Source organism: Rhipicephalus microplus, chromosome X (genome assembly GCF_043290135.1).
Source record: "Rhipicephalus microplus isolate Deutch F79 chromosome X, USDA_Rmic, whole genome shotgun sequence".
NCBI classification, from domain to species: domain Eukaryota; kingdom Metazoa; phylum Arthropoda; class Arachnida; order Ixodida; family Ixodidae; genus Rhipicephalus; species Rhipicephalus microplus.
Window position 1 is genome coordinate 292,091,112 of NC_134710.1, and position 17,091 is coordinate 292,108,202.

A 17,091-nucleotide genomic window follows, 5' to 3' on the forward strand; every position below is an offset into this window, starting at 1 on the left:
GAAGTTTTCATTGTATTCGTGCCTACTAGTGGAACATGTTGAGCTGCAGCACATGTGCTCAGAGTGCACGCAACCATAATGCACAAACGAGAAATGCTGCCGTGCTCACCGCCCACCGTTCTTATTATCTGTTATGTGTACGACTTCATAGTTGCCGCTGGTTGAAGAATTTTGATTATAAATGTTTCACGATGTTTTCCACATTATCATTCTGTAATTAGCCCCGCCACGGTAGTCTAGTGGCTAAGGTCCTCGGCTGCTGACCCACAGGTCGCGGGATCAATTACCGGCTGCGGCGGCTGCATTTTCAATGGAGGTGAAAATGTTGTAGACCCGTGTGCTCAGATTTGGGTGCACGCTAAAGAACCCCAGGTGGTCGAAATTTCCGTAGTCCTCCACTACCGTGTCTCTTATAATAATTTGGTGGTTTTGGAATGTTCAATCCTATGTATCGATCAATATCCATTCTGTAATTACACCAGTAACCTTTTCATTGCTCTGAAAAAAAAACAGGTACCGTAAATACTCGTCATTATTCCATTTAACTACTTTAGTTTTAAAGGTAATTGTTTCATATAGTATGGCATTGCTGTGGTGCATATATTCTCGTTTATTTATTGGTCTTACAGGGAGACGGAGCCAGTAAAAATGAAAGGCACTCGCCAAAGATTGTAAACCCCTGCACCGCGGTTGCAAATAAAATTGATGACCACCAGCCTATAAAGGCTTGTGTGGAATGCTCAATTTTTATTATCATGGTTAACTCTGCTATTGCATGCAGTGCCTAGTATGTACCATGTCCAAAACTTCAAGCCTTTCTTGCTTCTTCCTCAATAAACATTTTCGTACGTATTCCGTAGGCAAGGGCATATTAAGTTCATTTTACATAGGTTTGTGCAACTCCGACGTGAAAAACATGCATATTTTTTAATGTTTCTGATGTCTCATTGAGTCTTTTATTCCTACACAAACTTTAAAATATTAGAGCGATGTAACTCAAAGTAGTATAGCATTGTTTTTCTTTCATTTTATTGGATTTATGACAGTATAGAGTTATAATTGACATATTGTTTTCGTCTGGTGACATAATTGAGCTGCTGCATAAGATTTTTCGTGTGAAAATGTTCATCAATGTGTCTGGTTATTGGCCTAGCAAAAGTAGTCACTGTCTTAACATTTATTTTTCATCTATTAATTGTTCTGGATTTTGCTTTTTTTCTGCTTACTACTGGGATTTTGATCGGTCTAGAGGAATCCTTGGTAAACTTCTCAAAATTATGAATTTGCAAACGTGCTCCCTGATTCTGTCTGTCGATCTTTTCCTGATAGTGTTTTTGTTGTTGGCTTTTTTTGTACTTTTTGCATCTGATACGTGTACTCACTCCTGCAATATCTGGCATGCAAAATAGCATTACAGTCAAACCCTCTATCAGAGGCACTAATTTAATAGACCAATGGGTATAAGCGACACCAGTGGGCCTGCACTTGAAGAAGGGTCGATAAGAAAACGCATATGTAGTATTACCCTGCTAATGAGAGACACCTCATATAAGAGACAAGAATTGCTCCCTGGTGCATGTGTCTTATAAAGGGGTGCAACTGTATATGCAAATAAATGTATAACTATACAGTGAAGAGACGCTCGAACACAATAAAAGTCACCTATACCACCTTCAATATATTTTTTTGGTAACATTTCAAATAAACACGTGCATGTTGAATCTGTGCTGTTCCTTTGTTTTTTTTTATGAATCGGGCTTTTGTTTGAATTTTTCAGCCCCAAGTTATGACAAGGACGGCTGGGACGAAACAAGGGGCTAGTTCGCGGCGAAGTCTTTCGGTGGTGACGGCGAGAAATGTGCCCATCAGAGACCAGTCACGCTCTGCATCCGAGTCGCGAAACCCGACGCAGTGCCGACAGCCGAGTCCCTCGAAGAAAAGCGATGAAATTGTGCACAGGTGCACTTATTTTGACTTCTTTAAATTTTGGCTTTGTGGCAGCAAGATAACTTTATTGGGTTAAAAAAGGAGGGGTTTAGGAGCTTAACTTTATTGGGTTAAAAAAGGAGGGGTTTAGGAGCTTAACGGTTGGGGCCCCAGTGGCTTGCGCTGCCAGCCGCACATGTTCCAGGAGTGCTAGTTGCACCTCCCGGTACGAGCTAGCGACGAGTGCCTCCCACTGCTCCAGCAAGTTTTCTATTCTATACATACGCCGTAAGTGATTGAGTTCATTTGGTCGTTTAATGCAGCTTCACGAGGTATGGTACAAGGTCGGTGGCGAGTCGCGACACCACGGACAATCGCGGCCATTCAAAGTCGGATGAATTTTGTGGAATCTTAATAAATTTGGATAAACTCCCGTTTGAATTGTATGGAGGTCTATGGCATCTTCCCCTTTTAGAGATTTGTGGGGGGGGGTTCCATATTTCTGCCGCGGGCATCGCAGGTGAGCAAGAAGCTCTCGCGCAGCCATCTGAACGGGTCGTCGTTTTCGTCCTCGTGAAAGGCAACGTGCGTAGTACTGGGTGGTGGTAACTGTGAGAAAGGTTGCTACTCCGCTTGGCTTGTGAGCGCTCGAGCTAGAGCATCCGCCCTATCGTTAACCTCTAGGCCTGCATGTCCTGGACACCAGACCAACCTATATGTGTTGTTCAATTGTTGCCTAAAATATTGCAAATGTTTAATGGAAGGTGGCCTTTTGTAAATAGCCGGCACACCTCTTGCGAATCTGAGAGTATGGTGAGGTACGCCTGGCCGTAGTTGCGCTCTTGACTTCTAATTGCCAATGCAATGGTGAAACACTGGGCCTTTGTGATCAATCTAGTGTACAGTGATGTGCTGGACACTATGCTTCTTGTGTTGCTGCTTACAATTGTGACGATGCAGCGCTTCCATTTATAGCTGGAAGTGTCACATATAGCACATTATGATTGCCTTTAACCAATTTTTTTAACCATCTTACGCGCTCCTCTTGCCTTTGGTTCTGGCGCTCTTTGGTCATGTTCTTAGGAATAGGGGCGATCGAAATATGCCGTCAGACTGGGGCTGGTATGTCTACCAGCCCCTCGTTTGAGTTTTGGGGTTGTGGTAGTATACCCGCCCTTATCAATATCTCCCTTCCCGACTTTGTCTGGCTGAGGCGGTTGCACTGAAAGATCAATGTTGCTGCTTTTAGCTCGATTTACGTGTTATGCACACCGATTTCGAGAAGCCTGTGTGTCGGGAGTGCCTATCGGTAAGCCTAATGCTGCCTTGTAGGCCCCTATGATAATAGAATATGCTTGCTCTTCCCCGTCCTTGTTGAGCGTTTGGAAAGGCAAGCTGTTTGTCAATTCGCTCAGTAAACACATAGTATAACTTTCCTTCATGCCCTTTTTGTGGAAGGTGATCCTCTGAATCATCCTAGCCACTTGTTTTGTTGCCGATTTAAGGAGACTGATACGTAGTGTGATTTGCCCTACCATTGCTTTGCCCTATCATTGCCCTACCATTGCTTGATACGTAGTGTGATTTGCCCTACCATTTGCCCTTCCATTGCTACCATTAAATTTTTTTAATGTCGTGCCACATCTTCGTCATTGTCATTTTTAGCTTGGGAATTAACACCTATTATCTCTTAACGTTTCTCTGATTCAGTGAAAACCTAGGCTGACTCATCAGTTCTCAAGATCCGAGGTCATAAATGTTTCCAAGATTTATTTGTTGAAAAAACGTGCTGGCCTTTCGCACTTGATTGATATGATATGTGGGGTTTAACGTCCCAAAACCACTATATGATTATGAGAGACGCCGTAGTGGAGGGCTCCGGAAATTTAGACCACCTGGGGTTCTTTAACGTGCACCCAAATCTGAGCACACGGGCCTACAACATTTCCGCCTCCATCGGAAATGCAGCCGCCGCAGCCGGGATTCGAACCCGCGCCCTGCGGGTCAGCAGCCGAGTACCTTAGCCACTAGACCACCGCGGCGGGGCGGCCTTTCGCACTTGTTCATCATGCTGGAGAATGAGATATGTGAATAGCACGGACTATCAAATTGGGTCTAGCCATAGTGTTAGCCGTATAAAGCCAAAGCCTACCATAAAGTTACGGCTAAAATAGTTTTTGAGTAAATAACATTAACTAGTATTCTTATTTCTGCCAATTATAGGTCATACTTCTGGCGCTTTTAGGGGATACTTGCAAATGTTGAAGCTGGAATGTTAAACACAAGAAACAGTGTGGCATTTTTAACTACACTAAAAGAAAACAAATTTAGGTAATAACTGACTTGCACTTGTGAATGTTCAGTGAAAGAACGAAGTGAATATGGTAATAATTTTGCTATATATTTTACATGAACAGGTAAGCCGTTCCAAATTCTCACACTAGCTTAGTCACCAGATTGTTTTTAATCGTTGCTGCAAGATGTTAAATTTCTTTTGTGAAGTTTTATCCACAGGCATCATAACATTCTGCGCACTGTTTAGCGCATCTCACCGTGCACAGTATTGTATTTCGAGGAATTTGCATTGCCATTTCTTTGTTCTTTCAGGTGCACACTTTATACTTTCCTTATTATGAGCGGGCTTTACGGCTTCATCTTTCTCCAATTCAGTGAAAACTCCTGACTGATTATTTTGCACAGTTAACTTTAACCAACTTTCTGCCTAGATGAAGCTTTCTTTAAATGTACTCAGCTCCACCATTTATATGGAATTCTCGAAACACATGGTTTTCTGCTGTGTTGAGAGGCGTTTATCTACGATGGGTTATGTTTTTTTTTTAGCAAGAACACTCAAAAATTTTTTCTTCCAGATATGGCGCTCTTTCAGGGATCACAAAAAGCGAGTGATCGTTATCTCAACGGCCTCCACTATATTTGTATGGGAACAAAATTAATGACAACAGCTTAAATAAACCGAGCTGTAGTTGGCGCTACACTGTATTACTGCGTCATACACCCGCTTTCGCTTTTCTGACGTGTTGGACTAAATGGTCACAAGTGCTTCATCAACCCTACTTCTCCCCGGTCGTGCTTTGCTTAACCAAGCGTCTCACTTTTCTTTCCAATTTTTAGTATCAAGAACATTATGTTATTGGTGTAATACACTCAAACCACGATATAACAAACACAGATATAATGAAGTTTATGAAAATCATTTTTGCAATAAATACTGCGTTATTAATATATGTTTATAATTTTTTGGTTATAATAAAGTTTTTTTTGGCAAACGTGACTTTGTTGTAATGAGGTTTGAGTGTGGACTGCACCTGTCATTTAAGCTCGGTGACAACACTTTCATCTGTAATGAACAGCCTTAGCATTGCACTCCTCCCTTTTGCACACTGGCTGAATAGAAATCAGTTTCAGGTTTCCAGAAGCTTAGACCTTATCAGCGGCAGCTGAATTTTCGATATAGGCGAAAATGCTGTAGCCCTGTGTGCTCAGATTTGGGCACTAGACCTGCATTGTCATCACTTGTCTGATGTTGTCACTTGTTTGACCTTCTGAAAGAGAAAATTGAAACATAATGTTGCAAAAGCAAGGAAACTTCAGCAACCTTGAATGCACAGAGAAAGTTGCTTATATGCATGCAGGAAAGTGGCTTATGGAAGCTTATGTTAATAAGGTAATTACTAATTAACACAACAATCATTTATGACATGTCTAATATGCTCTCTATGACCAGTCTGGTTATACGACATTTGTTTTGTTCTTACTTGTGCATTTGCTGCTAATCTCTTGAATATGCTCTTGCTGTAGGGCTGTTCTGTCGAGCCTTTTCTTGGTGCCGTACGATATTTACGCAGACCATGCAATGGCTGAAGCACAGTCTGCAAGCACTGTGTTTGCAAGCAATGTAGCAGCCTGTCGAAATATGTGCATGTGCACTGCTTTTTCAATGATTTGTGTACACAGAGGCAAAGTTGTTGGAACCATCATGTGGCCTCATGCCTACTTCTGATGTCCTGTGGCTGTCGGAAACATATAGTGAGGTCTCGAAATGAGGCACGCTCTCGGAACCCACAGAGCATGCGGTTGAACCAAACCAAAGAAAGTAATTCATTGAACTACTTTTACATTGACAATATCGTCAGCCGATTCAATACTTCACTAGTGGCAAGCTGAGACAACCTTATATAGGCACTGCGCCGTGCTCCCGACCGGGTTGCAGAATTTAGGTGCCTTTTCTCATCTTCTAACCACTACCACCACCACCAACCTTATACAATATTCCAATACACTCAATCAACATGACAGCAAAAATTAGGTAACGCAAAGGCGGCGTTGCCAACACTCGACTCACCACGAGGGACCCATGAGAGACAACCCGCGGTGCCGTCACCATGGACCCGCTGCGGAAGACGACCACTCGTGCCAGCTACCACGCGCCAAAGAGAGCCTCTCATGTCTCATGTGCCGCCACTCAACCTCGTCATCAGGCAGCAATAAAGCCCCTATACTTCGTAAAAGTACCGCCATCTGCTCTCCCCTCGCCGCCTCCTCTCTGGCGCGTTGCTTTTTTTCGTTCGCTTACGACAGTGGCGCCCCCTGTAATACGCCATGAGCTTAAAGTTTGCTTTCGAGCCAGTGGGGCGCTGCCGCTGCTGCATTAGTTACAGCCGCTCCTGTACAGCCATGGCCGTGTGCCGTGCTTTGCATACAGCTTTACGTTATGGCAAGCCATCAGCGTCTCGGAGAAGACGAAGAAGTTTTGCCTCAGCTGCTCTGTGTGTTCGAGCCAGCACGAGAAAAGAAGACGCCAGCAAGAACAACAGCATCTGTGGACGTCCATGTCAGAGCAGGGATAAATAAAAAAATGTAGGAAACCAAACGCCGCACGTCTTTCTAAAGTGGTGACCCGGACTTCGAGCGGCAATGCGCACTTACTCGTCCTTTCGTCAACGCACCGACCGTCACGGCCAACTCTGGTTATTCAGCCCCATTCACTTCGGCTGACCATGGACACCACACTTAACAGCAACGCCACGCCAAATCCCACGGTACCTGACCCTGTCATCGCTACCCTCAGGCTCCCGGAGTTTTGGCAGGCAGACTCTGAACTCTGGTTTCTGAGCATCGAGCCACTCTTTCAACGACACCGGGTAACGTCACAAACAGCGACGTACGACTACTTCATCGGCACCTTACCACCTGCTGTCATTGCCATAGTAAGAGACATTCTGCATTCTTCACCTCCTGACAACCCCTAAGAGACCATTAAAGACGAGCTCATATGCCGGACAACTGAGTCAGAACAGCACAGGCTGCAGCAGCTACTCACCTCGGAAGAACTCTGTGACTGAACGCCTACGGAGCTTCTGCGTCGTATGCAACACCTGATTGGGGACCACTCTGCTGTATTGGACGCATCCATCCTACGCGAACTCTTCATGCAGCGACTGGCACAGCAGGTGCGGATGATTTTGAGTGTATTGTGGACAGAAATCCTCGACTCACTAGCGCAGATGGCCGACAAGATTATGGATATTGGTGCCCCGTCCATATCTGCGATCGAAAGACCACGTGAATCTACCCTCTTTGTGCCGGTTCGCGAAGACCACTTGAACTGCCTTTTTCAAGTTAACGAGGAAGGAGCTCAACCGCAAGGTGAATCAGTTGGCCACTGAACTGAGCACGCTCAAGGTAGACCATCACAGCAATGCATCATGTCAACGGCGCCAAAGCCGCGAAAGATCGCCAAGCCTGCCTCTCAGCGCCTGCTGTCACCACCACCGATGCGGAGCTCGAGTTCGTCAGTGCAAACAGCCATGCCAGTTTTCGGTAAACGCACGAGCCATGCACTGAGGACGGTCAGTGTTTCAGGCCTGACATACAGCCTCTTATTCCACGTCACAGACCGCGTCACCAAAGTCCACTACCTCATCGACACAGTTGCCGAAGTGTGTGTTGTTCCTCCTATGTTGGAGGACTGCTGCCGATGCCAGACCTCGCTGCCTATCGCCGCGGTCAATAGTTCGACCGTACGGACCTACGGACAGAGGTCTGTTACGCTTCACATCAGCCTGAGATGCACATTTAGATGGATCTTCTTAATTGCCGACATGCATGTACCCATCGGTGCGGATTTTCTTTGGCATTTTAAGCTTCTGGTAGACCTACGACATAGCCGTCTCGTGGATTCTGAGACCCTCCTCACAGTTCAGGGCGTAGCATAAAATTTGCCACCCTTGCGTCTCGTGCAAGCATATGCCAAAGTCTCCCCGCTGTGGTCTATACTTCTGCAAAAATTTTCCGACCTTTTTCGTGCTACATTTCTTGAAGACCCGATACGCCACAATTTCACTCACCATATAGTGACAGTAAAAGCACTGGTGTTTGCACGTGCTCGTCGTCTCACTCCTGACCACCACAAAATTTCACGCCCAAAATTCAAGCACATACTTGAACTCAGATACATCCGCCCCTCTTCCGGTGCCTAATTGTCACTGCTACACATGGTTCCCAAGCCCTCAGGCGACTGGAGACAATGTGGTGACTACCGCGCCCTCAACAATGTGACGGTACCGGACTGCTATCAGATACCGCACATCCAGGAATTTACGGTATTGCTGCAAAGTTCCACCTTATTCAGCAAAATCGACTTGGTAAAGGCATGCCACCAAATATCTGTCGAACCTTCCGACGTACCGAAGACTGCCATAATAACACCTTTTGGCATGTTTGAATACATGCGTATGCCCTTGGGTCTACGAAACGCCGCACAAACCTTTCAACGGTTTATGGACCAGGTACTTCGTGGTTTGACCTTCTGCTTCGCTTACATCGACGACATCCTTGTCTTCAGCACCACTGCAGAAGATCATGAACTTCACCTGCGTCAGGTTTTCACACGACTCCGCAAATATGGACTAGTCGTCAATGGACCAAAGAGCGAGTTCAGCGTTTCCTCACTGGACTTTCTTGGCCATCTCGTGGATTCACGTGGGATCTCTTCGCCGGCCATGCGTGTTGAAGCTATATTGCAGTTTCCACGACCAACAACTACGAAGAAACTACGTGAATTCCTCGGGCTTGCCAACTATTGTCGGCGGTTTATTCCTCATTACACTGACATCTTTCAACCACTCCATGCACTTCTATCCAGTCAAACGAAGCCCAATGCTTCCAACTTCTGGATGGGCGATGCAAAGACAGCTTTCAGTTCTATCAAGGAAGCTCTTGCTAACGCAATGCTCCTTGCGCATCCAAAGAGCGACGCCATCGCGTCACTCACAGGGACGCCTTGGATGTTGCCATAGGAGCAGTCATGTAGCAGTTGGTCGACGGAGTTTGGCAGCCGGTCGCTTTCTTCTCACGGAAGCTCTCACAGACAGAGAGTCGTTATAACACATTCTGTCGTGAACTCCTTGTGGCCTATTTGGCTGTCAAGCACTTTCTAAACTTCCTAGAAGGTCGGCAGTTCCATATCCTCACCGATCACAAGCCGCTTACGTGTCAATCGACCACTAACAACTCTGCCCACGCCCCACGTGAGATCTGCCAGCTTGCCTATATATCGGAGTTCACGAGTGATATCCGGCACATCAGTGGCAAAGACAACCCTGTTGCTGACGTGCTTTCCTGAATAGAAATCAATGCAACTGTGAATGAGCGCCCACCAGTCGATTTTGCAGTCATGGCACCTGCACAACAGGACGACAGCGAGCTTCAGGTGTTGCAACTCCAAGAGAATTTCCTCATGTTTGAAGATGTCTAACTTCCAGGCTGCACGATTTCCCTCGTTTGCGACATCTCTACCGATTGTCCTTGCCCTTACGTTCCAGCACCATTTTGCTGCTCAGTCTTCGACGCCTTGCATTACTTGTCGCACCCTGGTATACATGCGACTCAGCCCCTCATCACAGGGCGATATCTATGGCCTCAAATGAACATTGACGTCCGCCGCTGGACACGTGCTTGCTTCAAGTGCCAGCTAACCAAAGTCCAGCGCAACACGGTCAGCCCACTGGGTACCTTTACGCCTCCTGACTCGCGGATCAGCCACGTGCACCTGGACCTCGTAGGCCCTTTGCCCCCATCGCAAAACAGCCGGTATATGTTAACCAGTGTAGAACGGTTCACGTAGTGGCCTGAGGCACTACCCCTCACCGACATCACGGCAGAGTCAGTCGCCCGCCGACTCATCATCGTGTGGATAAGCCGCTACGGAGTTCCCAAGACCATCACAACAGATCAACATCGTCAATTTGACTCTGCGCTCTTCCGCACCTTGTCCCGTATGCTTGTTGTCAACTACATCAAGACGATGGTTTACCACCCGATGTTGAATGGCATGGTTGAGCGATTTCACCGCCACCTCAAAGCTTCGCTCATGGCCTCCCAATCATTAATACTGTGGACGGAGCGACTACCACTTGTCCTCCTCGCCCTGCGCAGCATGATACAAATGGACGCGTCTTGCTCCTCAGCTGAGCCCGTATTTGGCACTATCCTAAGGCTTCCTGGACAGTTTGTCACCGGTATCATCATTGGACGTAGCTGCTTATGCCAGTCGCCTCAGAAATGCCATGAGAGATGTGTCCCCTATTCTTGCACACCAACACTCACGTCCAAGTTTCGTCAGTCATGTGCTCCGCGGCTACACCCACGTTTTCATACCACTCAACGCAATCAGACCACCACTGCAACCTCCTTACGACAGAGCCTTTAGGGTCGTCAAGTGTTACCGAAGCGTTTCGTTCTGCTGCTTAATGGACGCGAAGACAGTGTCTCCATTGACTGTATAAGCCGGCTTTTTTTGACACTGACGCCATCCTCGAAGACTACAAGCGATTCCCGAAAACCAGACGAACGCGCTTTGCAACAGCAGATCCTATAACCTACTCATAGAGGTCGCTCCTTTGCACACCAGCTACCTTGCTAGAGGGGGAGGCCTTATGACAAGCCATCAGCATCTCAGAGAACACAAAGTTGCGCCGCAGCTGCTCCGCGTGTTCGAGCCAGCACAAGAGAAGGCGCCAGCAACAACAACAGCGTTTGTGGACGTCCATGTCAGAGCAGGGATAAATAAAAAAAATGTAGGCAACCAAGCGCTGCATGTGTTCCTACAATGTAATGATTCTTCCGCGTTGATTTTCGCAGCAAGACTGGGTGCGCTCACCATCAATATTACGGCAGAAGAGATGCTGAAGTCATGCACAGATTGTAGCGAATTGCACGTCGTTTAAATTTCTTTTTGCGGTGTAGTGTTTCTTTGAGTATTTGGTGCTGATATACATAGCTGGGTTTATTGAGAACAGGTTGAAATTAAATTAAGTAAACTTGGTATGCTAATTATTCAACTGCTAAGAAATATTTAAATTGCAGCTGTGGTGTCTTAAACCACGTCGTTTTGGAAGGAATAGTTCCTGTGTGTACAAACTACCTCGATATTTTATAACTGCGGCAATGTCAACAATGTCCATGAAAGTGCTGGCTCAGAACTTCATGACATTTCACACGCTATCTGTCCTCCGCCTGTCCAATGAATTGTGCACGCAGTACGTCATTCTGATATGTTTGTCCTCTGCGGCGCAGTTTGCAACCATTGTCTTGAGGTTTTACGTGTCTGCAGGGGCGTTTCAGATAATGTAGGTGATAAAGGTCGTTCTTGCACACGGAAACTATTTCGAATTGCTGGATGGCCAAGATGGTGCTGTGATGTAGAGGTCGAAAAACGCAGTCACGTCATCACTGTCGAAATTACCACTTGCCCATTTCTAGTGATGTATCATCCGAACTCAACGCACAGTATCACCTCAAAGCAATGAGAAAGTTCGGCACATTGTCATATGTATTGCATTAAAGTGTATTTATTTTTTTTGCAAGTGCCAGGGGTTCATTTCATAACGTGCACATGCAACGTGCATGCTGTCACAGACACGGGCTGTGCTTGAGAATAGCTGCGATAATCATGCCATTCGAAACATTAAACATTTTTGAGAGAAATTCTCTCACACGTTCTGCACTTTGCATGCGGCGAACAATCAACGCAGTGGCGCTTTGGTGCATCTACCATGGCGCCGAGCGACAAAAACCGGTTATTTGCCGCATCTACCCAAAGAGACAAGAAGCTCTGGTGGGGAGAGGAGGAAGCGGCGCAGATCAAAAGAATGCTGTACTTTTCCGAAGGTATAGGGGCTTTAGGCGGTAATGCTGGCGTTACGACGCTAACCATGATGATGATTACAATGGTAAACTCTCGCGAGTACTGCGAAAGCTACCGCTCAGCGGTGGTTAACCCTAAACGTGGCTTGTCTGCGAGACACGCGTGTGCCATGCGGCGAAAACAAGTTTACAAGGGGAGTGATCGCACCTCCACAGTATTTGCACAATATATATATATATATATATATATATATATATATATATATATATATATATATATATATATATATATATATATATATATATATATATATATATATATATATATATATTTGTGTGTGTGTGGCTATGCAGCATTTCTATAGCCCGATGCATTCAAGTGTGCATCAGACATTGGTTGCTTCTTCTAGCGCTTGCATTTTCAGTGCATCAATTACTTTTCTAATTATATTACAGAGAAATGCTGAGCTCTCCAGAGGTTCAAGCACAGCTGCGTGAGTTCTCCGCTCTAGTTGACGAAGCGCGGAGGTGCAGTGCAAAGTATGCAGAGTGCCCCGAGCGAGCACGGTTTCTGGCTCTGTATGGCCCTGAGGTAGGTTAGTGCGTAAAATTTTAGGTTTTCAGTCATGATAACTATGCCTGTGCAAAAAGTAAATTTTAGGCTCAAAGTGAATTTGAGGCGAGTATTGATTTGGTTCAAATAATTTCAGATTAAGTTTGAATAATATGTATAACATATGTAAAAAAAAGAGGCATGTTAGGTGTTAAATCAGCATGTTGTTAGTTTGTATAATATATATAACATATATAAAAAAAGGGGCAGGTTAGTTGGGTCCATGACTCAACTAACCTGCCCAATATAGTTTCTGACGAAACAAGGCATGTGCGAATGTGATTTTTTTGCGTCAAGGGAAGTGTAAACAATATGAGAATTAATAGCAAGAATCAACTTTTGGTAGAATCCAAGTGATAACCTGTGAAATATTTAAATTTCTGAATAGATGGATTGATGCAAGGGTAATATGTTTAACCTTGAAGCAGGGCTTCGTAGAAGTGAGGAATTTACTTTGTATGGTTTTTTCACGGTGTAGTACCCTTTGCTGCAGTGAAACGTGTACCACTTTTACAGGGATGTGTGGACTAATACAGACCTATTCGCTCATTTCAAATACTTCAAAATTTTTATAATTCAAATAAAAGCGAATTAGAACACTTTAATATTTGTTGGAATATTCAAAGTGCTCGAATATTCGCACAAACCTAATATAAACCTCTTTAATATTGGTATCTTTCATTGTCTTATTCTGGCACAAGACTTGTCTGTAGAAATTTCTATAGTGGACATGTCACTACTTCATTACATTCATCGTAATTATATTACATGATGTGCAGCAGTAGTTCTTGGCCATGGCCCCGCTATGGTGGTCTAGTGGCTTAGATACTGGGCTACTGACCAGCTGGTTGCGGGATCCAATCCCGGCTGCGGCGGCTGCATTTTCGATGGAGGTGAAAATGCGGTAGGCCTGTGTGCTCAGATTTTGGTGCACGGTAAAGAACCCCACGTGGTCAAAATTTCTGGAGTTCTTCACTATGGCGCCTCTCATAATCATATGGTGGTTTTGGGACGTTAAACCTTACATATCAACCAATCACAGTGATCCAACTTTTGTGCCAACTGTACTAAAGTGCACCAAGTCAGATTTACTGTGCCATCCTGATAATATCAATGGAAATTGCATGAAGCTGCACCAAAGTTGGATTTGGGATGGTGTATCACTGGCAAATAGCCACGTCGGCACGCCAATACATATGCACCTTGTTCTCAACGCCACCAAAGTCACAATCACGTACCTATTTTATAACTCTGAATAAAGAACGGTGGTGCATGCGTCTTAAAATCTACGATACTATGTTTGGTGCCGACACAACTCTGTTGTGCAAGTCCGCTTAACGATGAAACGTGCTCTACACAGGGGCTCCTGACGTTTATTCAAATCGGTAGCGCAGGGGTGAGACCGCTGTTCACATTGCGCATTTTTGATATGTTTCTGTTTTCTTGTGCCAAGCTGTGTCAAAAGCATAAAAATTGTGAAAATTGCACCGAACTGCTCCGAAACAGCCTCAAAAACTAGAATTTTGATGCCATTAACTTCGGTGGAGAAAAAATGCCGAGTTAACTAATAAGATGTGCCCAATCAGGTTTTTTTTTGCGTTGCACCATTATGGTGACGAAGGCTCCCATGCATGGTGCCGCCACAATCTGCCCTAAGCTATTGTAAATATGTGTTACCTCGCAAAAATGTGCTGCCGTGCATCAATCGTGCTGCTTCTATTAGCTAGGCTGTGTGTTCTCGTGCTACTGTCGTCTAACAGAAACCACCAAGTCGGGTGGCAAGCATACCAGAGTTGACCGTCAGGTTCTTTGTTGTTGGTAGCGCGTTCGTCTGGTAGCTGCGATTTTTCTGTCGACACTGCTGCGTGCGGTCACCTTACGCATGTGTGCTTGCTGTGAGCGAGTAACTGTAAATGTGAAGTAATTTCCCTGCATGCGACACGTTTCCTGGATGCACATGGGGTCTCAAAATGGGTTCCATGAGCGACAGAACGTGTGCAACCCATTCCCAGTTTATCCATATTAGATACTAATTTATTTAGACAAATGAGTACCTAAAGCATTTAAAACAGCCATCGCACGCAAAGTCCACACATCAGTGTCCCCAGGTAGAAAGACTTGGTTAGTATTTGTGAAGCCGTCAAATGCGCATCAAACCAATTTAAACAATATTAACCGGCACCTCGGCGCTTTATTCGTGACTCATGACGCGACGCTGATCACGTGGCACAGTGTTCCTTGCCACTGCTCTGTTTTGTAATCCAAACTCGTGTCGCTGTGTGCCGGCTCTGGGCTACACGAGCTTTTAGTCTAACCACAATGTTCGATCTGTGTTTCGGTCGGTGGCCATTCGACTTTGCGACTTCATTTTCTTCATTTCATTCTTTTTTTTGCAATAAAATTGGCCTCTGTACGTTCGGCGGTTCGGTTGCATGGACATGAATTTCTTTCCTGCACTGGACAGTGCGAGCGCATTACGCGAGTCGCGGCGCAGGCAGTAATTGCAAGTCGATGTATTATCGAGAGTTCTACCTTGGCGATGATGACGTATCATATTAAAAAGATATATATATAGAACTGGCCAATAAGTGCCGTGTTAGCAATGCGTGTTTGTTTGCGTGGAGAGGTGCTATCACTACCATTTGCTTATCACTTAGTGTCACACACATGCGCTTTACGAGATAGTCGGTGCGGCGAGGTTTTTTGGCTCCCACTCTGCACTCTTGAAGGGAGTTCGCACGAAGTGGCCATGCTCGGTGGTGCCGTGCGCTTTTGTTGTCTGTTAAAAGCTTGCGGTAGAATTGACACTATCATGTCAGGATTTCCTTTAAGCAAAGCCCCACTGTCACGTAACTTAAGATTCTTGTGCAATCACAATTTTTGAATTTCTTTTGAAAGTGATGCGTTTTTATGTTTAAATGTTTCCAGAGAACCTATTTTTCAACCAAACCTTTTTTTTAGATATTGCTACGTAGCTGAAGTATCAGCGGTCAGAAGACGACAACAAGGAAGTGGTCTGTCGGTTGTGCGTGCTGTCCTCCATCTTAGTCGACGCCATACGCATCAGTTTGAATATAGATTTTAAATAGACACACCTCGTGTCATTTTTACATAACATCTTTGTGGTGGAGGTGCGGGGTGCTTCCCCGTCTTCATCACGAAGCTCCGCAACGGCCGCATCATCATAGGTCCAACCATGTCCCAGGTTGAACAATCATCGTCTTCGCCACCTGCTCCTACCGTGACTTCTACATACGTCGTTCTACCTCCTGCTCATGATCCCGGTGTATTTTCCGGTCAGGATGGCGTTGACGTCGACAAATGGATCAACCGGTACGAACGGATCAGCGCAAGCTATAGGTGGGACCCGACTCTTATGCTTGCCAATGTGCTTTTTTACCTCGATGGCCCACCGCGAGTGTGGTTCGAGACCCACGAAGCGGAGATTACGAGCTGGGACTCCTTTAAAGAGAAGATCCGCGACCTTTTTGGTGACACCGTTGGGCGGCAGATCGCAGCGCGGAATCAACTGGCGGCTCGTGCACAGACGTCGACGGAGTCGTACGTCGCGTACATTCACGACATCATCGCCCTATGCCGCCAGATTGACGAGCACATGAGCGAGTCTGAAAAAGTAGCCCATGTGCTGAAAGGCACAGCAGATGACGCATTTAATCTTCTAGTTTACAACAACGTTGCCACTGTCGACGCCATTATTAAAGAGTGCTGGCGGTTCGAAGAAGCCAAGAGCCACCGTATAACTCAGCGATTCACCCGGCTGCCCAACACGGCCGCAACCTCATCGTGTGAAGCCACCCGCCAGTGCCCCACATATGACGTCACACGCATTGTTCGTCGGGAAATCGAAGCCGCCTGTCCGGCTCCTCTTCAGCCACCTGTTTTTGCAACGCTCGCCTCTGACCAACAACAGCTGTCAGTGACGTTAATACAAGCTGTGGTGAGGCAGGAATTTGCGAACCTCGGCCTTCCATCAGCATGTCCCTTGACTCGCCCTGAAGTCCCGTCCTACTCCCGAGGACACGCTCGCCGTTCACCTCCAACAATGCCCTTCCGTAACCCTTCTGAACGGGGTACACCTGACGACCGGCCTGTTTGTTGTTCCTGCCACCAGCCCGGGCACGTTTCTCGCTATTGCCGCCGCCGTTGGTCAAACCAACCACGTCAGACTTTCTCTACCTCGGCACTCATGCATCCGACGACCCCTCGACGTTCAGTCGCCGCACCCTTCAATTTCTATTCGTCGTCATCTTACAAGCCTTCCACTGACGCCCCTTAGCCCGGTCGCCGCTACCCTGACGCCCCTGTGCCCGGTCGCCGCAGCTCTCGCTCCCCGTCGCCGCCACGTCGCCGATCCCGCTCTCCGC

The 17,091-nt window shown here is 46.1% G+C and overlaps 1 protein-coding gene across 2 annotated transcripts in view; it reads left to right on the top strand.

Annotated features, from left to right (window-relative positions):
- Window positions 1-17,091, top strand: part of LOC119161411 (uncharacterized) — a 30,766-nt gene that overhangs the window by 1,918 nt on the left and 11,757 nt on the right. For both annotated transcript variants that reach the window (XM_075879327.1, XM_037413866.2), the window contains exons 5-6: window positions 1,778-1,959; window positions 12,550-12,685. In XM_075879327.1, coding sequence (XP_075735442.1) covers window positions 1,778-1,959; window positions 12,550-12,685 — 318 coding nt within the window. The remainder of the gene's footprint in view (window positions 1-1,777; window positions 1,960-12,549; window positions 12,686-17,091) is intronic.